The sequence below is a fragment of the Dipodomys ordii genome, unplaced genomic scaffold (assembly GCF_000151885.1).
Source record: "Dipodomys ordii isolate 6190 unplaced genomic scaffold, Dord_2.0 Scaffold2, whole genome shotgun sequence".
Taxonomy (NCBI): domain Eukaryota; kingdom Metazoa; phylum Chordata; class Mammalia; order Rodentia; family Heteromyidae; genus Dipodomys; species Dipodomys ordii.
In genome coordinates this window covers 7,690,187-7,709,873 of record NW_012267218.1, presented here as the reverse complement: position 1 = coordinate 7,709,873, position 19,687 = coordinate 7,690,187, and the positions used below count along the sequence as shown (strand labels likewise).

Below are 19,687 nucleotides of genomic sequence, written 5' to 3'. Positions count from 1 at the left end.
GGGAGGGAGGGAGGGAGGGAGGGAGGGAGGGAGGGAGGGGAAGAGAGAGAAAGAGAGAAGGATTTGAATACTGAAAATGCTTAGCCTGGTGCATTATTTTAAAAGAAAAACTGAAAACGACAAAAAACCCACATTTATGCTAAGTACACAGCAAAATCTTGCCTTTGGGGTTCTTATTGGTAGAAAATATTAACAAATAATTTAAAAATAAATTCTTAAGCCAAGCATGACTGGAACTGAAGTGAGATTCAGAGGTGTTGTTCTGACCTGCAGCCCATGCCTATCTCCCGCTAAAGGGGGATGGTGCGTGCTCTACCTACCATGCCCACCACCCGGAGCACCTTCCACACCCACACAAGTGCTCCTGCCCTAGCCACTGCTAAAATGAATGGAAGAAGGAATATCTGCTCAAGTGAAATAAATCTATTTTGTGTAGAATTTGATACATGAGTCCAAGACTCCCTTTGCCAGGCTGGGGTTGGGGGAGAGATTTGACATGTGAGTAAAAGGGCAGATGTGGGAGGGGCTGTGAACTGGAGAGCTGACTGAAGGCCCAGGCAGGAATCTGGAAAGCACCAGGCAGAAAGAAAGGCTGGACTTGCACTCAGTTCTAAGCAATACTAACGGCTTTGGGGTAGCACTGTCTCCGCTTGGTGGAGCCTGGTCTTCCAGGAACACTCGTTTCTTCCTCATCATGCAAATCGAGCTCTTCTTCATACTTAACAGTCTCTTTCCCAACTGGCATTAAATGTTCATCCAGCTCGCCTAACAAACATAGAATGACAATTAACATAAACAACCCTATTTTGCCTCTCAGATTAGTAAGTACTCTACAGAGCATCAAGTTACGATGCAAGCTACAGCACCTCTGCCTGCAACACTGCAAACACATTCACAATGCAACACCACACACTCTTCTCTGGCATTCATACTGTCAATAGGAGCAAGAATGCAATTTTTTTTCTTCTTTTTGTCAGTCATGGGGCTTGAACTCAGGGCTTGAGTACTGTCTTTTTGCTCAACACTGGTGCTCTGCCACTTTGAACCACAGCACCAATTCCAGTTTTCTGGTGGTTAATTGGAGTCTCACAGACTTTCCTGCCTGAGCTGGCTTCAAACCACGATCCTTAAATCTTAGCCTCCTGAGTAGCTAGATTATAAGCGCGAGCTACCAGTGCCCAGTGGAATGCAAATTCTAAGATTCAAAAATTAAAAAAAAAAAAAACAACTCGAGAACATATCAGCATACATCCCTTCTAAACAGGAGGTCAGAAAAAAAAGGCTCATACATACACACACACACACACACACACACACACACACACACACACACACACAATACACACACGTGCACTATTAGAGCCTAACCTGACAAATACACTGAAGGGAAATGGAAATATTTAAGACCTGACCCAACAGTTATACAGTAATAACAGCAGTTCCCAGGTCCACAAAACCCCTCAGAACCTGGGAAGTCCTTGAGATACTTTTTGTTTTACATTTCCAATTTAGTTCTATCACAAATGTTTCCCAAACCTATTTACTTACCAATTTTGTGAAGTTTTTCACAGCAGATCAGAGCCACAACTCTTTCAGCCAATCGTACGCAGCTCATTGGTGGGCCCTGAAAACAACAAAGCCTTCCATCACATACCTGCAGCTTATGACCACAGCATGCACTCTCTGAGCCTCTACTTCTGAGTTTTTAAAGCTCAATTTACTAAGACCAAGATTCTGATTTTGAAAAATGACAGCAGCAAAGGGTTTTAAAAAGCCTAACTTCCATATCTGAAATAGTGGTGGTGCTAGGGTGGAAGTCAGGTTTCAAACCTGCTAGGTAAGTGTTCAATCAATGAGCTATATCCTCAGCCCTGAGATACCAGCTTTAAAAATCCTGCCCAGAAGCTGGGCACCAGTGGCTCATGCTGCTGAAATCTAAAGATCAAGGTTCAAAACCAGTCCAGGCAAGAAAGTCATGAGAATCTTATCTCTAATTAACCACCAAAAAGATAAAGTGAAGCTATGGCTCAATGGGAGAGCATTAGCCTTGAGCAAAAGAAGTGCAGGGATAGTGTGCCCAGGCCCTGAGCTCAAGCCACAGGTCCAGCATACACACACAAAAATCCAGCCCAGTAAAGAACTAAACTATAAACAAGAGTTTACAATTTTGATAAATATTTCAGTACGATTTTAAAGAATTTTTTTCTCATGAATCCACAGACATGCAACAAAAGATGATGCTACACTGCTATGTAATTATAACTCAGACTCAAGTACTGAGCAGCTTTCTATGAACAGAAACTGCTCATCTACAGAACCTGCAGGTTGGTACTGGGATCAAAGAAAGGATAAGAGCTACAAAAAGAATGTTATTTGAGTTGTCAGTAACACAGTGAGAACAGTTCAACTACATGTAATGATTTTATGTCACTGTATGTGTTACAGCCACAACTCAGTAAGGGAAGGTCAGCGGTCATTCAGCCCCATTCCAAGAGGGGGACAACTATATAGTTCATTAAAAATCTGAACATGTAGCTGATTACAAGATAAAAATCTAGTTTTCAAAGTGGATGTCACAATCAATTTTATAACTTGCATGTACTAGAAAAATGAGAACAAGCTAGAAGTGACAAACTAAGACGCACAACCTTTCTTTTCCACACTTACAACAATGGAGGCGCGAAGGGGCGAGTTAATGGGCAGATAAAGGGTTGAGCAGAATGTACCATCGAGCAACTCCTGGGTTCTACATTTGGGAGCTAGGTGAGTGAATGGATCACTTGGTAGTCTAGCACAGTATCTATGAAGAAAAAAAAGAAAAATATGGGATCCAAGTGAAGGAAGGAGAGACAGTGTCCAAAAAAAATAACTGTACTCATTACTTGACGATTGAAATGGTAACCCCTTTGTACAACACCTTAATAATCATATATACACACACATATATATACATATACACATATATATATAGAATAGTCATCAGTTAGGTAAGAACCACCAATGGCTACATGGCCAGCGAGTCACCCTGGGAAACCATAAATCTTACACAGTCCCAGTCTTTGCTTAAAGCGTAAGGAAATGGTCACTTCACAACAGCAAATTTTTGGACCTCACTCAAGTGACATGTAAGGGCATAAGTCCCACAGTAAGACAGGATAAGAACACAGCATCACTCAGCCAGGTAATGGCCCAAACTATACAACCTGGACTTACATAATGTGGACAACATCCTATAGACTCCAGTGGAGAGGCAGACTACAAAATAACTACACCACAGCCAAGTTTCAAGTCAGAGCCAAATGAGTCTGGTGATTCATTCTTGTGAACTTGGCACTCAGGAGGAGGTAGGAAGATCACAAGTTTGAGGCCAGCTTGGTCCACATAGCAAGATTCCATCTCAAAATAACCAATTAAAACAAACAATTAAAAAAAAAAACTTTCAAGGTCAAGGCTGAAGAGTGGCTCCTGGCTAAAGGAAACCAGGGAGATGGAAAGCAGGGAGCCCTGGTTTTAGATTGGCTGCACTGGCTACAAAGAATGTGCCTGTGAAAGCTGAATGGCAACTCTGGGTAAGGGGAGACAAGGTTAAAGAAAATCCATGAGTTTGCCCATGAATGAAATCCATCCTGATAGGTAAACTAAATAGGTAAACGTATTTTCTTATGTCTGAGAAATGTTACGTTAGAACAAAATAAATTAGAACATAATCAAAAATACAAATTAATTTATAATAAAAGATTATTTCTAATAAAAGATCAAAAGTTCATTTGCTAATGAAAATTGTAGTATTATCTAAATTTTATGGAGCAAATAAAAAAACTAACATTTGGGGGGGGAAATCAGAAAAAAAGTTATTTATAAAAATAACTCTAAAAGGAGGAGGAGTACATTGTGTCAGCTTTGTCAGTACTGACAAAGTACTGTACGTACTGAACACTGGCTATACACAAAGGCTGTGTTTCATGAAAAATGCCACTTTTCTTTCATCAAAATACTGTGAGCCATAAATGAAAAGACTGGTGACAGTGTAATGTAAGCAACACTGACAAATTTTGCAATACCAGTATTTCCACACCAATTCCAGCTACCTTACCTATTGATATGCCCAATGGCTGTATTGATTGTGACCCTCGGGCCCCCATCGTCAGGCCTCAGTACATATGGTGGGAAAATGTCATCATCATCCACAATGGGGTCCACGTCATTCTCGCCAGTATCCACTGACTTGGAACACTTGTTTCTCAAAATCTGGAAGTGTGAAAACAGAACTTTGGATGAGAATAAATCCCTGCTTTGCCATACATTAGCTGTACCTATAAAAAAATCTCTTTCAGCTAGGGGTGGTGGTGCACACCTGTAATCTCAGCACTGGGAAGACTGAGGCAGGAGGATGGTAAGTTCAAGTCTACATGGTGAGACCAGCCCCCCAAAAATGAAGGTTCTTTTGATATGACATATCAACCTCTCCTGAACACACTTTTGGAACTCCAAAGTCACCTGCTGCAGAAAACTGCAACCACAGAATCCTCCCAGCTCCCATCATGTGGAGACACCTCCCATACAGTCCAAGGTCTACAACGCCCTGCACACACACACGCACACATCCCCCTCAAGTATAACAACGTCACCATACTCCCTCTACAATACAATCCCACCAACAGACACTCTACTGTCCACACTTGAGGGTCCCTTCCCCAGCAATTTCTGTGCACTAGTGTACCAATGGTGCAAGCACTTTGCTAACTGGTGCTGGGCTCTGTGACATACTTCAGTGTCCTGATAAAAGTCTGTGATGCACACTTGTTGGGATTCCTTTGTAGGGAAAGTGCTCCTATCTATTTCCGTGCACACAAACAACAATGAAGATCTTACCTTTTCAATTGCTTTGTAGGTTTTCAGGTCTTCTTCAAAACTTTTGATTTTGTCTGTGTCTGCTAACATTATGTAATTAGAGATTGGGGCCCTTGCCCTTCCTTTAGACTGAACATAGGATCGATACTCTGTAGGCAAATCAAAACGAACCACCAAGTTGCATTTTGGTATATCAACACCCTCTTCTACAATACTTGTTGCAATAAGCAGGTTGGTCTCATGTGCTCGAAACTTCCTAAGTACCTGAAAAATATTAATCAAGAATAGCAATCCTAAGAAATCTGCCAAAGAAAACAAATTATTATAAAAATTATTAACAATGGTCATTTCTGGCTCATACCCTGGGCTGTATTTCTAATGTCAGCCTAGAGAAGATTGAGAGCATCACCAAAACACAGGCACATAGCCACAAGGGCAAAGAAACTGATGTAATGACAGCAATCTTCAACTCAACAGGTGTGGGAAACCCTAATACCTCTACTTTACAGAACAATCATGTCCCACCCCACATCACAGAAAGCCACATGCCTCAAAGGGCTGTACAACATCCAACCAAGTGAGCAAACAGCCACTCACTCCTGGGGGTCTGTTCCCCAGTGATGCCAAACTCTGTCACTAGCATCCCGAAGGCACGTGGAATTAAAAATAAAAAAATAAAAAAAAGCAGAGCTTTGCTTACTCCTGGAAATTTGGGAAATTCTCAAGGAGCCAGAATTCAAACAAAATGAAAACTTTTACACAAAATTATGGAGTAATGTCCCATTACTCCACAATACAAAATACTTCTTCAGATAGTCAGATCTATTAGAGCAGTTTACCCCAAATCTGGGCTATTATCAAAACACTGTGGAAAATTCCTTTACCAGGAATTAATTTTGCCAATTTTAAGGTAAATAACAAACTTTCAGTGAAAGTTTTTATTTGTAAGTAAGAACATTATTTTACGTTTCAGCATCTTTATAATGCTATAATGTATAAAACCTTAAAAAGCAAATGGCAAAATAAGGCTAGGTGTTGTGGCACACACCTTTAATCCTAGCCACTTGGGAGGCAGAGATTGGGAATATTGAAGGTCAACACTAGCCTAATACAAAAAGAAAAAGAAAAACTCAACCAATAAGCCAGGTGTGGGGTACATATCTATAATCTCAGCTACTCAGAAGACAAGGGCAGAAGGACTAAACAAAAATATGAGACCTCATTGGAAAAATAAAGAAAAAAAGGCTGATGGCATGGCTCAAGTGGTAGAGTATCTGTCTAGGAAGAACAGGACTCTGAGTTTCAATTCTAATTCTGCTACCTGACCCCCGCAAAAAACAAAGACAATACATAGTATTTTTAAAAAGTACCCAACCAATGAGGACCTTTAAAGAAAAAGAAAAGAATACTCTAAGAGATTTCAGCTTGTTGATCTGTAGCCACAAAGTCCTGTTTTTTTCCATGAGATATAGTTGTGTGTGACACAGGGAAATCAATTGTTTACACACCAAATTCATTTACTTAATAGCCCCTTTAATTCTGAGCTAATATAACTGCAGTCACCTCATGAGACAGTCAATCTATACATGAACAAGTACCTTATATGGAGGGAGGAAAGGATGAAGGGAGGGAGAGGGAAGGGATAGGAGGAAAAAAAAGAAGGGAGGGGAGAGGAGGAGAGAGGAGGGCTGAGGAGGAGATTAACTGCTAGGGCCCTGGGAGTAGAGTCCAGTCCCTCTGGGCAGCTAGTCAGTTCATGTTCAGAAGACTGATATCCCGTCGCTGCGAATTGAGTTACCTCTTCCTGTTTTCTGAACTCTGCTTCCATCTGTTTGTTACGAGGCTGATTCTTTCCAATGCCATGTCCAGTTATAAAGTTGCTGCTGATATAAGCCAGCTCTGGATCCTGTTTGCCAGCTTCCTTTATCAATCTAAGAAAATCATACACATTGGGAAGTTAAATACTGTGAAGGGAAACACATTTAAACTTCTGTTTTTAAGGTCTCTATTAAAATTCATGTACAGTGTAGGGTTTTTTAAATTGGTTTTATTTTGATTTTACCTATATCTACATACCTAACAAAAGTCTTGGTCTTTTTTTTTTTTTTTTCCAGTTGTTGGGCTTGATTCTGGGCCTGGCCGCCGTCCCTGAGTGCTTCAGCTCAAGGCAAGCACTCTACCGCTTGAGCCACAGCACCACTTCTGGTTTTCTAGTAGTTTATTAGAGATAAGAGTCTCACAGATCTTCCTGCCAGGGCTGGCTTAGAACTGTAATCCTCAGACCTCAGCCTCCTGAGTAGCTAGGATTACCGGTGTGAGCCACTGGAGCCTGGCTTTTTTATTTTTTTATTTTAATCCTATCACGCTCCACCAGAAATCGCAGCCCTGTTTTGGCAAACAGATCTTAGCCTGCCAAATATAAGGCTGACTGACACTGAGCAGTGAAATGTTTGCATTATCTCCAACTCTTGAGGTGGCAATGGTGACCTAGGAATGTGGCCCAAGATGGAACCATGTTATGAGCAAAAGCACAGTCCTCACTCGCCTTGGCCTCGGCAGCTACTGCAATCTCTCACATGGTCACAGTGACACAGAGAAAGGAGGGATGATCCTGATACTCCAGAGAACACCTCCCACCCTCCACAGGGAGGAAAGCAGGCCAGCTGCTTCCAACAAAAAACAGCTGTTTCTCTCATCTCACCCAGCACCTCGTATCATGGGATACAAACAGAGCTCTTGGGAAAGAAGTGCAGTACTAATACTTTCTGTTCCCCAGGCTGCTAACCAGAGTTCAGCAGAGTATAGATTTCAGCACAACAGTGTCACAAAATTCCCACCAATCCAGTCATGAGAAAAGCTACCCAGGGCTGCAGCCCCTTCCTGCCTGCTCCTCTGTATTAACCCAGGGTGCCAGAAAACCAAACATGGCCTTCTGGCTGAGACATGGAAAAGAGCTACAGGACAGGATCACATTACACGGAGGCCGAAGGGTAACAGTTAGTGCTGCCATTACAGCTATTTTGGAAAGCCCCTCAGTGGAGAACTCAGCACACAGGATAAATGGTTCCACACCTGACTTAAATGATCCCACATGGTTTCTCTGAAGTCACGCCACACCGTATAAATTCCTAATGGAAAATTGCATTCTTAAGTCAAACCACTTTTTCTTTTTGAATACATGAAACAGGCTAATATCAAAGCACCAGGTCTCTGCTGCCCTTAATCGGTAGAACACTGGTGTGTCCAGGCTAGCTGGCGAGTACTCACCCTGTCAGAATCAGAAAGTTCCTTATGTCCCAGGTCTGTTTCATTATCACAGTGGATGTGTGGTGTCAATAACAGATGACAGAATTACGTGCAAACAAATAATATACCCTAATGCTTAAAACCTGTAACAGATCACCGTAGAAACATCATGGACTTCCAAATTTGAATGTAACAGTGGTTCTTTTGGTTGTTTTTTTTTCTTAAACAGATTTCAAATTACTTGTAACCAAAGCAAAGACTTCACCAAAATGTTCAATCTTGTCATTCCAACTAGCTGAGAAATGGAAGGGCACTCTAGTGCTGGCGTGTCTCTCCTGAACAACATGGGTCCCGCATGAAAACTGCAGGACTGAAGAGACACCACAGAGGTGATGATGTCAGATGCCACCCATCCCGCTAGCACTTAGAGGAAAGCCATCTCCCTACTGGATGGATTAGTGGATGCCCAGCCATGCCCCAAGACAAAGCCATGGGCTTTGAGAGAGTAAAACCTGCACCTGCCACCCACAAGGAGTTTCACAAAACAAATACAAATCAGCACCTTCTTGCCACCATAGAATGGCTCAAAGAAAATCTCATCTCTTGATATGAGTTGTTCCACAACAAGCCATTTGGTAAATTATCCTGTTCTCTAGTGCACAGTGCTTCTTATCCTATCTATAGACAACCAAGTTAAAAAACAAGAAAGTTCCCATGCATCAGAAATCAATATTTTTGTAAAATTTTATAAAAATGTGAAATGCTCAGATCAGTGCTCATCAAAACCAAGCAAAGACCAACAACTTCTTACAGATAAGTGGAAACGGAGGACAGGAGAGCAAGGAGCTATGATCCCTGGGATGAAAGAACAGACAGGAAAAACAAAAGAGGAAGGCAGTGGAGTCAGGCATGGTAATCCTAGCACAAGGGAGTTGTAGCAGGAGGATTGTGAGTTCAAGACCAGCCTGGGCTACATAGCAAGACTCTTGTTTCCAAAACAACTAGAAAACAGGAAGGGAAAAAAACAGCAGATCAACATAAGGTCTGAAGTGTAGTCCCTGCATTAAACAATGTTGAGTTTTCTTAGCTGACACATAGAGTGACATGATATAAGCCAAGGAGGCTGGGGGAGGACATGTGGCAATGCTAGGCTATCTTACCAGCTTTCCAAAAGTCTCGAGTTATTCCAGAAGAAAATGCTATTAGGAGAAGACTATCTTTTAGATAGAGACAGGAAGTGAACTTGGGCTAGCTCAACATCGGTATCATATGCCACTAATAAATCACGCTGTGATAAAACAAAGTGTCTGGGAGCCTTTTTTGACGCCTGACATCTGCAAATCTGGCTGGGTCACAGACTTTACGTGTCTCATTCTGTCTGTAACAGGCAGTGCTGAAGCATAGCTGAGCAACCAATAACTCCTTGAGGTGAATGGCGTGGCAAACAAAAGCAGACAATCCACACTACGTGCGCGCGCGCGTGCACGCACACACACACACACACACACACACACACACGCGCGCGCGCGCGCGCGCAGCCAATCCTTTATTTCACCAGGAGAGAAGAGAACAGCCATGCACTGTACAGCTTACACCCTCAAAAAACTGCCCCCTTAACTGAGGGAAGGAAAGAATGTGGATTTCAGGAAGTTTTTCTAAGCTTATTAGAAAGCTTACTGGAACAGGACTTCTATTGTATGTGTAATTAGCTGCCCATAAAGTCAACCCTCAGACCGCTCTAGATTCGTTCTGGAACACTAAATGCCAGACACATTTATGAAAGCTGATCACAATTAATCTGATCCTTAGAGTCAATAGGAAGTAGCTGATTGATTTTAGATAAACCTTTTTGGGCTAATAACCTTGCTATGCAAACTGACACGACTCTCCATCCACATGCATAAAGATCAATCCCCAGAATGGTGGGAAGCGTTCAGAAACCTGGAGGAAAGAAAGAAAACCAACTCTCATCCTTCCCAAACCCCTGAACATTTGAATATTTGTGCTATCCTTTATGCCTATAACTGGGCTTAGAAATGTGCAGTTTAAAAAAAATTGTTATTATGTGATGTACAAAGTGTGCCAAGATTTCCAACCCCTGAAATGCCTTTCCCTGTTCTAAGAAACAATGCATCTGCTGCCCTGAGCTACTGGCCTCCGCTTGGTGCTTCCCAATGCAAAGCACTGCCTTTGGCACTCAGAGATGCCCAGGGGGCACTGTGAGGACAGAAGGTGGATGCTGGGGGTTAGGATGTTGTTGGGATCTAGAATTATCCCTGCCACTCACTACGAGTTTAACTCAGAGCAAACCATTTTTTGTCCATGGCATTTCTTTTTTAAAAATAAAAATTAAGTGGCTTGGACGAGACAGTCATTGGGGTCCCCTTCCAACCTCAAATTTGATTTGAAGGTCATTCCACACCTGACGTTATTTTATATCATAGTCGTCGGAAGGTTCAGGCTCAATGACTATGAAAATTACCAGACTGAAAACTGCCAGATGACTACCCTTGAGTCTAATTTCCATTTATTAAAAAAAAAAAAGTTAAAATGACTAAACATTCAGAAGCAGTTAAGGAAAAAGAAATTACCTCAGGAAACAAAGCTTAATTTCCTCAGAGATCACTATTTTCAGAAAAGGCTCTTAGAGATCAACTTTGGCCAATTAATGGATCTCACTGAAAAGTACATCGTCTTTAAATATAAAATATGGACTCTTTCTTGGCAGAAAGTAATAGAGCATCCAACCCACAAACCCAAAGGACCATACATTAAGTGATCATTTGCCACAAACTGAAAGTGTAGCTCTTTGGATGGGACTACAATCAGAGAAAAATAAGCCTTCAGTGAAGATGAGGTAGGGCTGGAACCCACAATCAATGTGGACTCACTGTCACCGCTGCAAATGTTCTCCCTTCCCATTCAGTAAATGGTAATACACAATCTGAACCAAGGCCAACTGCAAGCCTTGTTGCTCCTAATTTTTTCCAATTCAGCCTTGACGACATGAATCCAACAATAAGTATGCAGGAAATCCTTTCCTCTGCACTTGAACCACAACAATCACCTCAGAAGACTTGTGACTTGTAAAGGTCTCAGGATTTTCCTGCTGCTGGCAAGCAAACAAGCCTATACCTGGTGGGTGTTTGCTAGCATAAACAATTCTAATGCTATCTACATGGAGAGACTATGAGATCTCAAAGGCCACAAGGCTCAGTCACTAAGACGTTCAATCTACTACACCTTGAGTCAACTGCTACATCGGCCACTCATCCTGGACATGCTTGTTCATCAGATGCCAATGGCAAACCCCAAGTGAAATCAGGCCTCCCACAGCCACTTCTCAGGTTTCATGAAGTTGCCAGAGTGACCCCCACCCCAGTCCTGTGGGTAATTTATGGGGGCTTCCTCAGTAAGCATGACTGATTAAGACAAGATTGGCTTCTGACGCTCAACTCACCTTCAGCCTCCTCCCCTCCACTAATTCTGTCCTGTTATTCCCAGTGACCAAATGATCCAGAAGCAATGCAGTAGTTGCTAGCCACAAACTGACTCATTAACATACAAAAGACATCACTTAAAAGATTCTAAGGATTTTAGGACTTTGCTGCCAGGAGCCCAACAATAAAAACATATAGATAACTCAATATCACAACACAGAAAAAAGTGAGCTACAATACTCAGATAAAATGTACCTAATAAGGAAAAAGCTTTGTGTAGAACGCTTAATAGCACAAGCCTAACATATAAAGGCCAAAAAATACTTGAATCTAGTGATAGAATAAAAAGCAAGCAATGCTTCACTAGAATGTAACTTAATTTTTCTATACTTGTTCTCTATTTTAGAGGAATTAAAATGTCAGTCATGTCAAAATAAGCCTTTAGGCAGAGTACCTGTTTCAATAAGCCTCCCTGACATAAGCCTCCGTGCTCAGCCTCACCTGTTCACTGAGGAAGGAACTGTGTAAATGACACTGACGTGGGCACACGCCCCCCTACAGCGACTTTTATGACCTACTGCTTCACAACACAAAAGCTGCCTTATTTCCAGTGCAAACAGACATTAACCTCGGACATTTACCTGTTTAAGACAACTGCAGTATATCTTCTCTCCACAAAAATAATTCCACAGAGAATATTGGTAAATGGAGAAGGAAAATTTGTCTCTGGCTTTTCTTTTTCTTCAATTTCTTCATCTTCATCGTCATCCTCAGAGTCACTCCAAGAAACGTAATTATCCTGATTCCTATTATTATACCACTCAACACTTTCAAACTGCTGCCGCTCATATGGTTTGTATTTGCGCAAGATCTCAAGCAGTTTTATTACTTTAGGGGTTACGAATTTCAGGTCAAGGGAAGCAGGTGAGAAGCTCTCTTCACACAGTGCATGGATTTTCCTCAGGAAAGTGTCTGTAAACAGCAAGAATTTCCGGTGCAGCTCCTCCTGTTCATGTTTGATATACTTCTGAAGCTCTCTTACCATCATCCCAGCCACTTTATCAGCACACCAGGGTCCCAGCACCACCAGCACTTCCCGGCAGTCTGACAGTATCTACAAAGAAAAGTGGAGGAAAGACAGGTGCTAGCTGATGGTCCAGCTCACTCCATATGCTTTAGCTCCTACTCCAACTATATTCTAAATGCCCCTTCCAAATCAACTCCACCACCAATAACTACCAACAGTGAGGTCCAGTCTCCAGCTTTGCAGGAAAAAGTCAGATTTTCTCTACAGTTCCATGGATCTATACTTGGAACTAGGTCTTTTTCTAACAAAAATAATGAAATAGTCATTACAAGATGCAAGGCTAATAAGGCTAATAAAATCTAGTAAAGTTAATGTTAGATCTCTGATTAGTTAGAACCACAACTGAATCCTACCCTTCCTGTCAAATTACTCAAAGAACTGGGCAGGCAGTTTTTACTTTAGAAGTTCTAGGCCTTCAAAAAGAGCACCGCATGGTGCTGGGAATGTGACTTACGGGTAGAATACTTGTCTCGCAGGCAAGAGGCCCTGGGTTTGACTCCTCATAAATAAATATAACAATAATAAAAAAAAAACTTCTTTTTAAAGACACCACAATTTTCCTTGCACTATCTGGTCTTACATGTTCTATCACAGTGAGTACTATGAAGGGAAGTACTAAGAGTGCTGGATGAATGCTGGAAGGATACCTGCCAGCAGTTGCAAAGGTAACTGGAGTACCCCAAACCCACCATAGCACTGTCCTCTGCCCACCCCAAGGGTGGGGCTCATCCTTAGAGATCAGCTAAACCAGATTCTGAGCCTGGAGCCTACCCAGAGTGCCCTACCCCCTATACACATACAACTTTAGATCAGAGCCAAGTTTTAACAGGGGAACTGCATAGCAATGAAAGATACAGTGAGTTAAGTATGGAACAAGCAAGAAACAATAGGGTGAAAAAGTCCAGCCATGCTGCTCTAGGAATAAGCAGCATGGGAGAAATGAAGACTGTATAGAACATCAGCCTTCAGCATGGATGCACACCCATAGAGTGAGGTTCAGGACTCAGTGCCTTGAAGATCACTGAGGGCTCCTTAGACCCCACCCCAGAATTTCTGACTCATCAGGTCTGAGCGGGCCCCATGATTAGCATTTCTAACAAGCTGAGAGGGTGGGACCCTGCTGCCCTAAAGGATTTCTTCCAAGCTGTACCACAGGGACAACAGGCTCATGTCCAGTTAAACACAGCAGAAAAGGGCAAAAGGCTTTTATTCCAAGTGTCTGGACAAGAACTAATTTACTTGGCCAAAAACAAGCCGGTAAACACCAGGCCTACTCTTCACACTTATATAACCATGACTGACCCCTATCTCATGTCCTTAAGTCCTGCAAAGAGGCCTATTCTTAACAATGTAAGATCAAACAGGTAAGCCCAACCTTCAACCTAATATGATCTTCTCAATGAAAGATGTTCAAGGAGACAATCAGATATATAAAAAATAGCATCACTAGAAGCATATTTCATTTCAGTATTAAAAAGAAACAATTTTGTTGACATTTTGTATTGCTTACCTGTTTTGAAATTAAAGTAGAATCTCTTTCTTTTGAATGTACAGATATATTACAGTCATTGATAAAATTAAGTGCTTCTTCTAGTTCCTTGAGCAGTCTGTCATAGAGCCCACTTCGATCGGTGAATGGTCCGCAATCTACCACGATCTCACATGGCTGAGAAGTGTACCTGCAAGTGTGTGCAGGATCACAATGGTGAAAAAACAAAGAACAGGAAAAGAAAATAGAATCAAGTATATTCCAAAATATTACCAATTTTAGAGTTTTCTTTATTACTTTTCTGCACTATTAAATTTCTCCACAGAAAATATGTTGTTGTTTTCCATAAGCCATTAAAGTACTATTTAGGAGAGAAAGGGCAAAGAGGAGAATACAACCAGGCACTGATGGCTCATACATGTAATCCTAGCTGGTCAAGAGGCTGAGATCTGAAGATCGCAGTTCAAAGCCAGTCTGGGCAGGAAAATCCATGAGACTCTTCTATTTCCAATTAACCACCAACAGGCCAGAAATGGAGCTGTGGCTCAAGAGAGAACACTAACCAGGGCAAGCAGGAGAGGGAGGTGGGAATACAAATTGGGCATCTACTACACTGCAAGAACCACAGCAGCAACCTCACATGGCCTCAAACTTTAATCCTCACACAGGGAGGCTTCTGAAGGAAATGAGAGTCCAAACATACTAAGTGGTTCTGTCTACCAAAGCTTGGGACTATCTTTTTCGGAAGGCTCTATCAGCTAACTCCACTGTACCCACTGCCTCCCCTGACACCTCGTTTTTGTTTTTTAAGTTCACAGCAGGGAGCTGGGCATCCGTCACTCATGCCTATAATCCTAACTACTCAGGAGGCTGAGATCTGAAGACTGGGGTTCATAGCCAGACCCGACAGACAACTCCAAGACTCTTATCTCCAAATAACCAGCAAAGAGCTTTAACTGGAGACATGAGTCAAACAGAATGCCAGCCCTGAGTGGGAAAGCTGAATGAAGGTGCCAGGTCCTGAATTTAAGCCCCAATAACCTATCCACACACACTACAACATTCTGATCCCTTTACATTTCTACCTAGTTTCAATGTGTATCTCCATTTGAGCCAAAAGGCAGAGTCAACCCATGGCTTCCTAGAACAGTTTACCTGTTTTTATCTATACCATGTTCACCTGTTAGGTTGCAAGGAATAAAAGCTTATCATGAGGCTGATGTTCAAAGAACTGCCTGTGTGGACAGGTTTCATTACTCTCCCAGTTTTATCATAAAGCATATCTACTTCCACACTATCTGAAGTTTTAACACCTGCAAATGTATACTTTATTTTCATTACCCTTGTAAGGAAAACTGCCACAGAATTCGTTCATTTGTGATATCACTCCTTGGATCACATCACATGACTACCAGGATAGCACATCAATATCCTAAAAACACAGTGATGATTTTAAAGAACTACAGTGATGATATTTAATACTACAGTGCTCATTTTTCTCAACCCTGATCAGAATTACATTTAACTAGAGAATGTTTTTCTCTAAAACATTGGAGAATTAGATAATGCTAAGCCACGAGTTATTAAGAAGTCATTACTTGCATACTCTAATAACTACTTCTCCCCAAGGCTCCTGTTCATATAAGCCAAACCACAATCTCGGGTCAGATAAAAGCCCAAGCATAACTTTCTAAAAAACATGTAAGATGTATGTGTGTAGATCACAGCTAGTAGAGGCTTGGCAAAATCAAAACTCATATACCCAAGAGTCACAAATTTGGATTTTGGAAACTGGTGGAGCCCAAAATGTTATCTTTTTCTTGCTCTACAAAGACCATTTCCCAAATTCCTACTAAATGCCAGAACACTGTAAAGTATTTTCCATAGCTCCAATGCAACTGGTATCATGGAATCTTATGAAACCACTGTCAGTACCACTTTCCAGGCCTAGGGAAGTGATTCACTGTGGTCACACACCTGATTATTAGTGATCATTAATTAGCTGATTATTAAGTTTGATTATTAATATAAAATGCATGCCTTATTAAACTCCCTAAAGCAGTCAGTTTTTTTTCTACTTACTCCAGCGGTCCTGAGAACCACCACAGTGGGAAACAATTAAAGTTGTTTAAACTCATACTAGAATAACGATTATTTTGATATGAGCTGAATTAGTCATATTTACTTAAATTTTGTTGTTGTTGTTGTTGTTGGTCATGGGGCCTGAACTCTAGGCCCAGGTGCTGTCGCTCAGCTCTCCAGCTCAAGGCTAGCGGTCTACCACTTGAACCACAGCTCCACTTCTGTTTTTTTCTGCTTATGTGGTACTAAGGAATCGAACCCAGGGCCTCATGCATTCAAGGCAAGCACTCTACCACTGAACTACCTTCCCAGCCCCTGCTTAAAAATTTAACTAGAGCCGGGCGCTGGTGGCTCACGCCTGTAATCCTAGCTACTCAGGAGGCTGAGATCTGAAGATCGCGGTTCAAAGCCAGCCCGGGCAGGAGAGACCATGAGACTCCTATCTCCAATAAACCACCAGAAAACCGGAAGTGGCACTGTAGCTCAAGTGGTAGAGCGCTCGCCTTGAGCTGAAGAGCTGAGGGACAGCGCCCAGGCCCAAAGTACAAGCCCCATGGCCGACCAAAAAAAAAAAAAATTTTAACTAGATTCCCTGGGTGCTGGTGGCTCACACCTATAATCCTAGCTACTCAGAGGCTGAGATCTGAGGATTGCAGTTTGAAGCCAGCCGAGGCAGGAAAGTCCATGAGACTCTATTCTCCAATAAACTACTCAGAAAAAGCCGGATGTGGCTCTGTGGCTCAAGTGGTAGAGCATTAGCCTTGAGCACAGGGAGGCTCAAGGACAGAGCTCAGGCCCTGAGTTAAAGCCATAGGACTGGCAAAAAAAAGTAACTAGCTATTTCCTTATATAGGTTCCCCTCCACCAACTTTAGCAAATTAAGAAGGTTGTGTGCATATGTTTTTCTCTAAATTACTGAAGGTCAAAAACATAACCTCCAAAAGAGCCAAACCTACAAATCAGAAGAACCTACTTCTCAGAAGTCTACAACCTATATTATAATAGTGTTTCCAAAAACTTCCAAGTAAGTTAGCATAGTGTGAGACATCTAGGTCATAATAACAAAACACACAAACACCCATCAGCAGAAAAGAAAAGTGCAGAAAAGTGATGGGTCTCAGCAGCACCAGGAACAAGGAAGAACTGACTGTGAGGCGATACAAGGGCTCATGGTGAGATGCCTCCACAAGGGGCAACCTAAGAGATGCTTTTGCTGGGTCTGTGAATTCACTGAAAGCTGAGTGCCCAGTCCACCCCTCCTTAGCATCTGTGGCTTTGAACCTTGACCACACTCCCTGCTGCATCACAAAGCAACCATCTAGGAACTGGAGGGGTAGCTCAAGTGGAGAATGCATGTCTTGATCAAAAGAGCTCAGGGACAGTGCCCAGGCCCTGAATTCAAGTAAGTCCCATTACTAACATCCATGCATGCACGCGTGTGTGCACACGTGCGCACGCACGCACACACACAGTGCTAATACTTAGAGCAGGGACACAGCTCCATGGCAGTGCTTGCCTAGCAAGTGCAACATCCTAGGTTCAATCCCCAGTACCAAAAAATAAAAATAAAAATACAATCATCCAGGGGTTTAGGAACACCTGAGATTCACCGGAAGCATCTGTGCCACTCAAGGGCAATGCCTTCTTTTTATCTTGTTTAAGAAGCCAGCCAGAAGGCCACAGACCACTCGCCAGGCCTTCAGAGTCAAAGGCAAAGCTAGTAGTCCACTGCCATCCTGTGACAGAAACCGTGCTAACTCTGAACATCTTTCCCAGCCCCAGACTCCGTCCCCATGATTTAACCTGAAGCCAATGTCAGTACCTCAGAAGACGGCTAAAAGTGTATTAAAAGCGCTGTCTTCACATCGCTGCTGTGTAGTAACTTTCCTTTCTCTGCCCTTCACCTTGTCTCTATATGGGGGTAAGTGCTGGACCTAACGTGAGACTCCTGAGGTCTACAGACCCGGTTTCGTCTCCATCTGTTTTCTATGGAATTGTCTCAATCCTTCAATTCAACTGGCCTCCCCACAAGGCACTAGGGCAGACACCTCGGATGGGGTAACCTGGGCACTAGCAGGCTCAGAAAGCCAGCAATCAGAAGCACTTACCTGTCTAAGACCACCAGGTCAGTTGCAGTCTCAGCATTACTCTTAAGAATTTTCTCCAGTTTCTGAATCTTTTCTTCCAGTTCCTCTGGGTCACATTTCCCATTTAAAATGGAGGCGGTCAGCCCCAAAATGCGAGGGCATGATGGACAACTGTCACAGAGCTAACATAATAAAACACTGACAGTGAACACTTCATTCTGAAGGTCATACTAGAAATGCTAACATGTTAAAAAATACCACAACCACTGACAAACACTAAAAATCAGCTTCTTCAGTGGAACCATCAGTACAAGCAAGGGCAGTAAAATATGACAGAATTCTGTAGTCTGTTTAAAAATCTGCTTTTCAAATGGACATATTTAGATATTCTAAAACATTATTATATGCAAATTCATTTATATTACAATGCTTAAAACAATGTGCATTTAAATAAATATTTGCTTAATTAAAATTCATTCATTCATTCATACTCTGGAATTAGGTTTCTAACAGTGGTAACTAATATTATTTTTCTTATCTTTGGGTTTTTTTTTGCTGGTCCTAAGGCTTGGACTCTGAGCCTAGGTGCTGTCCCTGAGCCTCTTTGTGCTCAAGGCTAGTGCTCTACAATTTGAGCCACAGTGCCATTTTCAGCTTTTTCTGAGTAATGGAGATAAGAATCTCATGGACTTTTCTGCCTGGGGTGGCTTTGAATCATGATCCTAAAATCTCAGCCTCCTGAGTAGCTAGGATTACAGGCATGAGCCACCAGTGCCTGGCTTATTTTTCATATCTTAAAGAAAATCTGTATATATTCAGTCATTTGATCGTGAAATATTAAATCTGAAAATGTCTGAAAAACCTACCTTCATGATTTCTCGGTACGGATGATCTAGAATTGCAAGATGACACTCATCAAACACCAAGAGGTTAATGTCTGACAGTGACAAGTAACCGTTTTTCAAAACATTCAAAGCCACATAGCATGTCATTATGAGAACCTAAAAGAAAGTAGGCATCAGTATACAAACAAGCCGCGCCCCTGCCTGGATATACTTAGATGAGAACAGATAATTAAGCCATCATATCAAAGGTGAGATTAAGAAATTCACCAGACACAATGAAAACAAAGACTTCATATGTGTACAACTTCACACAATTTGAACCAAGAAATAAATTAAGAAACCATGAGAAAAGATTATAAGAAAGAAACTCTTGATAAAGGAGACCATATCTTTATGATAAAGCTACTAAAATGACTTCAGGTTTTTCAATAGCTGTATTTTGACCGATGGGACCTGCCAACCTAGCCAAATCATAAAACAATTCACACAGTTTTGAATTATTCCCCTCTATTGAATAGACAAGCTTTTCTAGAAGACAACGTGTTCTTTTCCTAGCCTGT

At 41.9% G+C, this 19,687-nt stretch overlaps 1 protein-coding gene across 3 annotated transcripts in view; it reads right to left on the bottom strand.

The window, feature by feature from the left end:
- Dicer1 (dicer 1, ribonuclease type III) overlaps window positions 1-19,687 on the bottom strand; it is a 54,355-nt gene that overhangs the window by 22,872 nt on the left and 11,796 nt on the right. For all 3 annotated transcript variants that reach the window (XM_013015425.1, XM_013015437.1, XM_013015431.1), the window contains 10 exons: window positions 19,149-19,283; window positions 18,304-18,464; window positions 14,135-14,303; window positions 12,179-12,651; window positions 6,650-6,782; window positions 4,873-5,115; window positions 4,094-4,248; window positions 2,668-2,800; window positions 1,549-1,624; window positions 626-765 (listed from right to left, as the gene is read on the bottom strand). In XM_013015425.1, coding sequence (XP_012870879.1) covers window positions 626-765; window positions 1,549-1,624; window positions 2,668-2,800; window positions 4,094-4,248; window positions 4,873-5,115; window positions 6,650-6,782; window positions 12,179-12,651; window positions 14,135-14,303; window positions 18,304-18,464; window positions 19,149-19,283 — 1,818 coding nt within the window. The remainder of the gene's footprint in view (window positions 1-625; window positions 766-1,548; window positions 1,625-2,667; window positions 2,801-4,093; window positions 4,249-4,872; window positions 5,116-6,649; window positions 6,783-12,178; window positions 12,652-14,134; window positions 14,304-18,303; window positions 18,465-19,148; window positions 19,284-19,687) is intronic.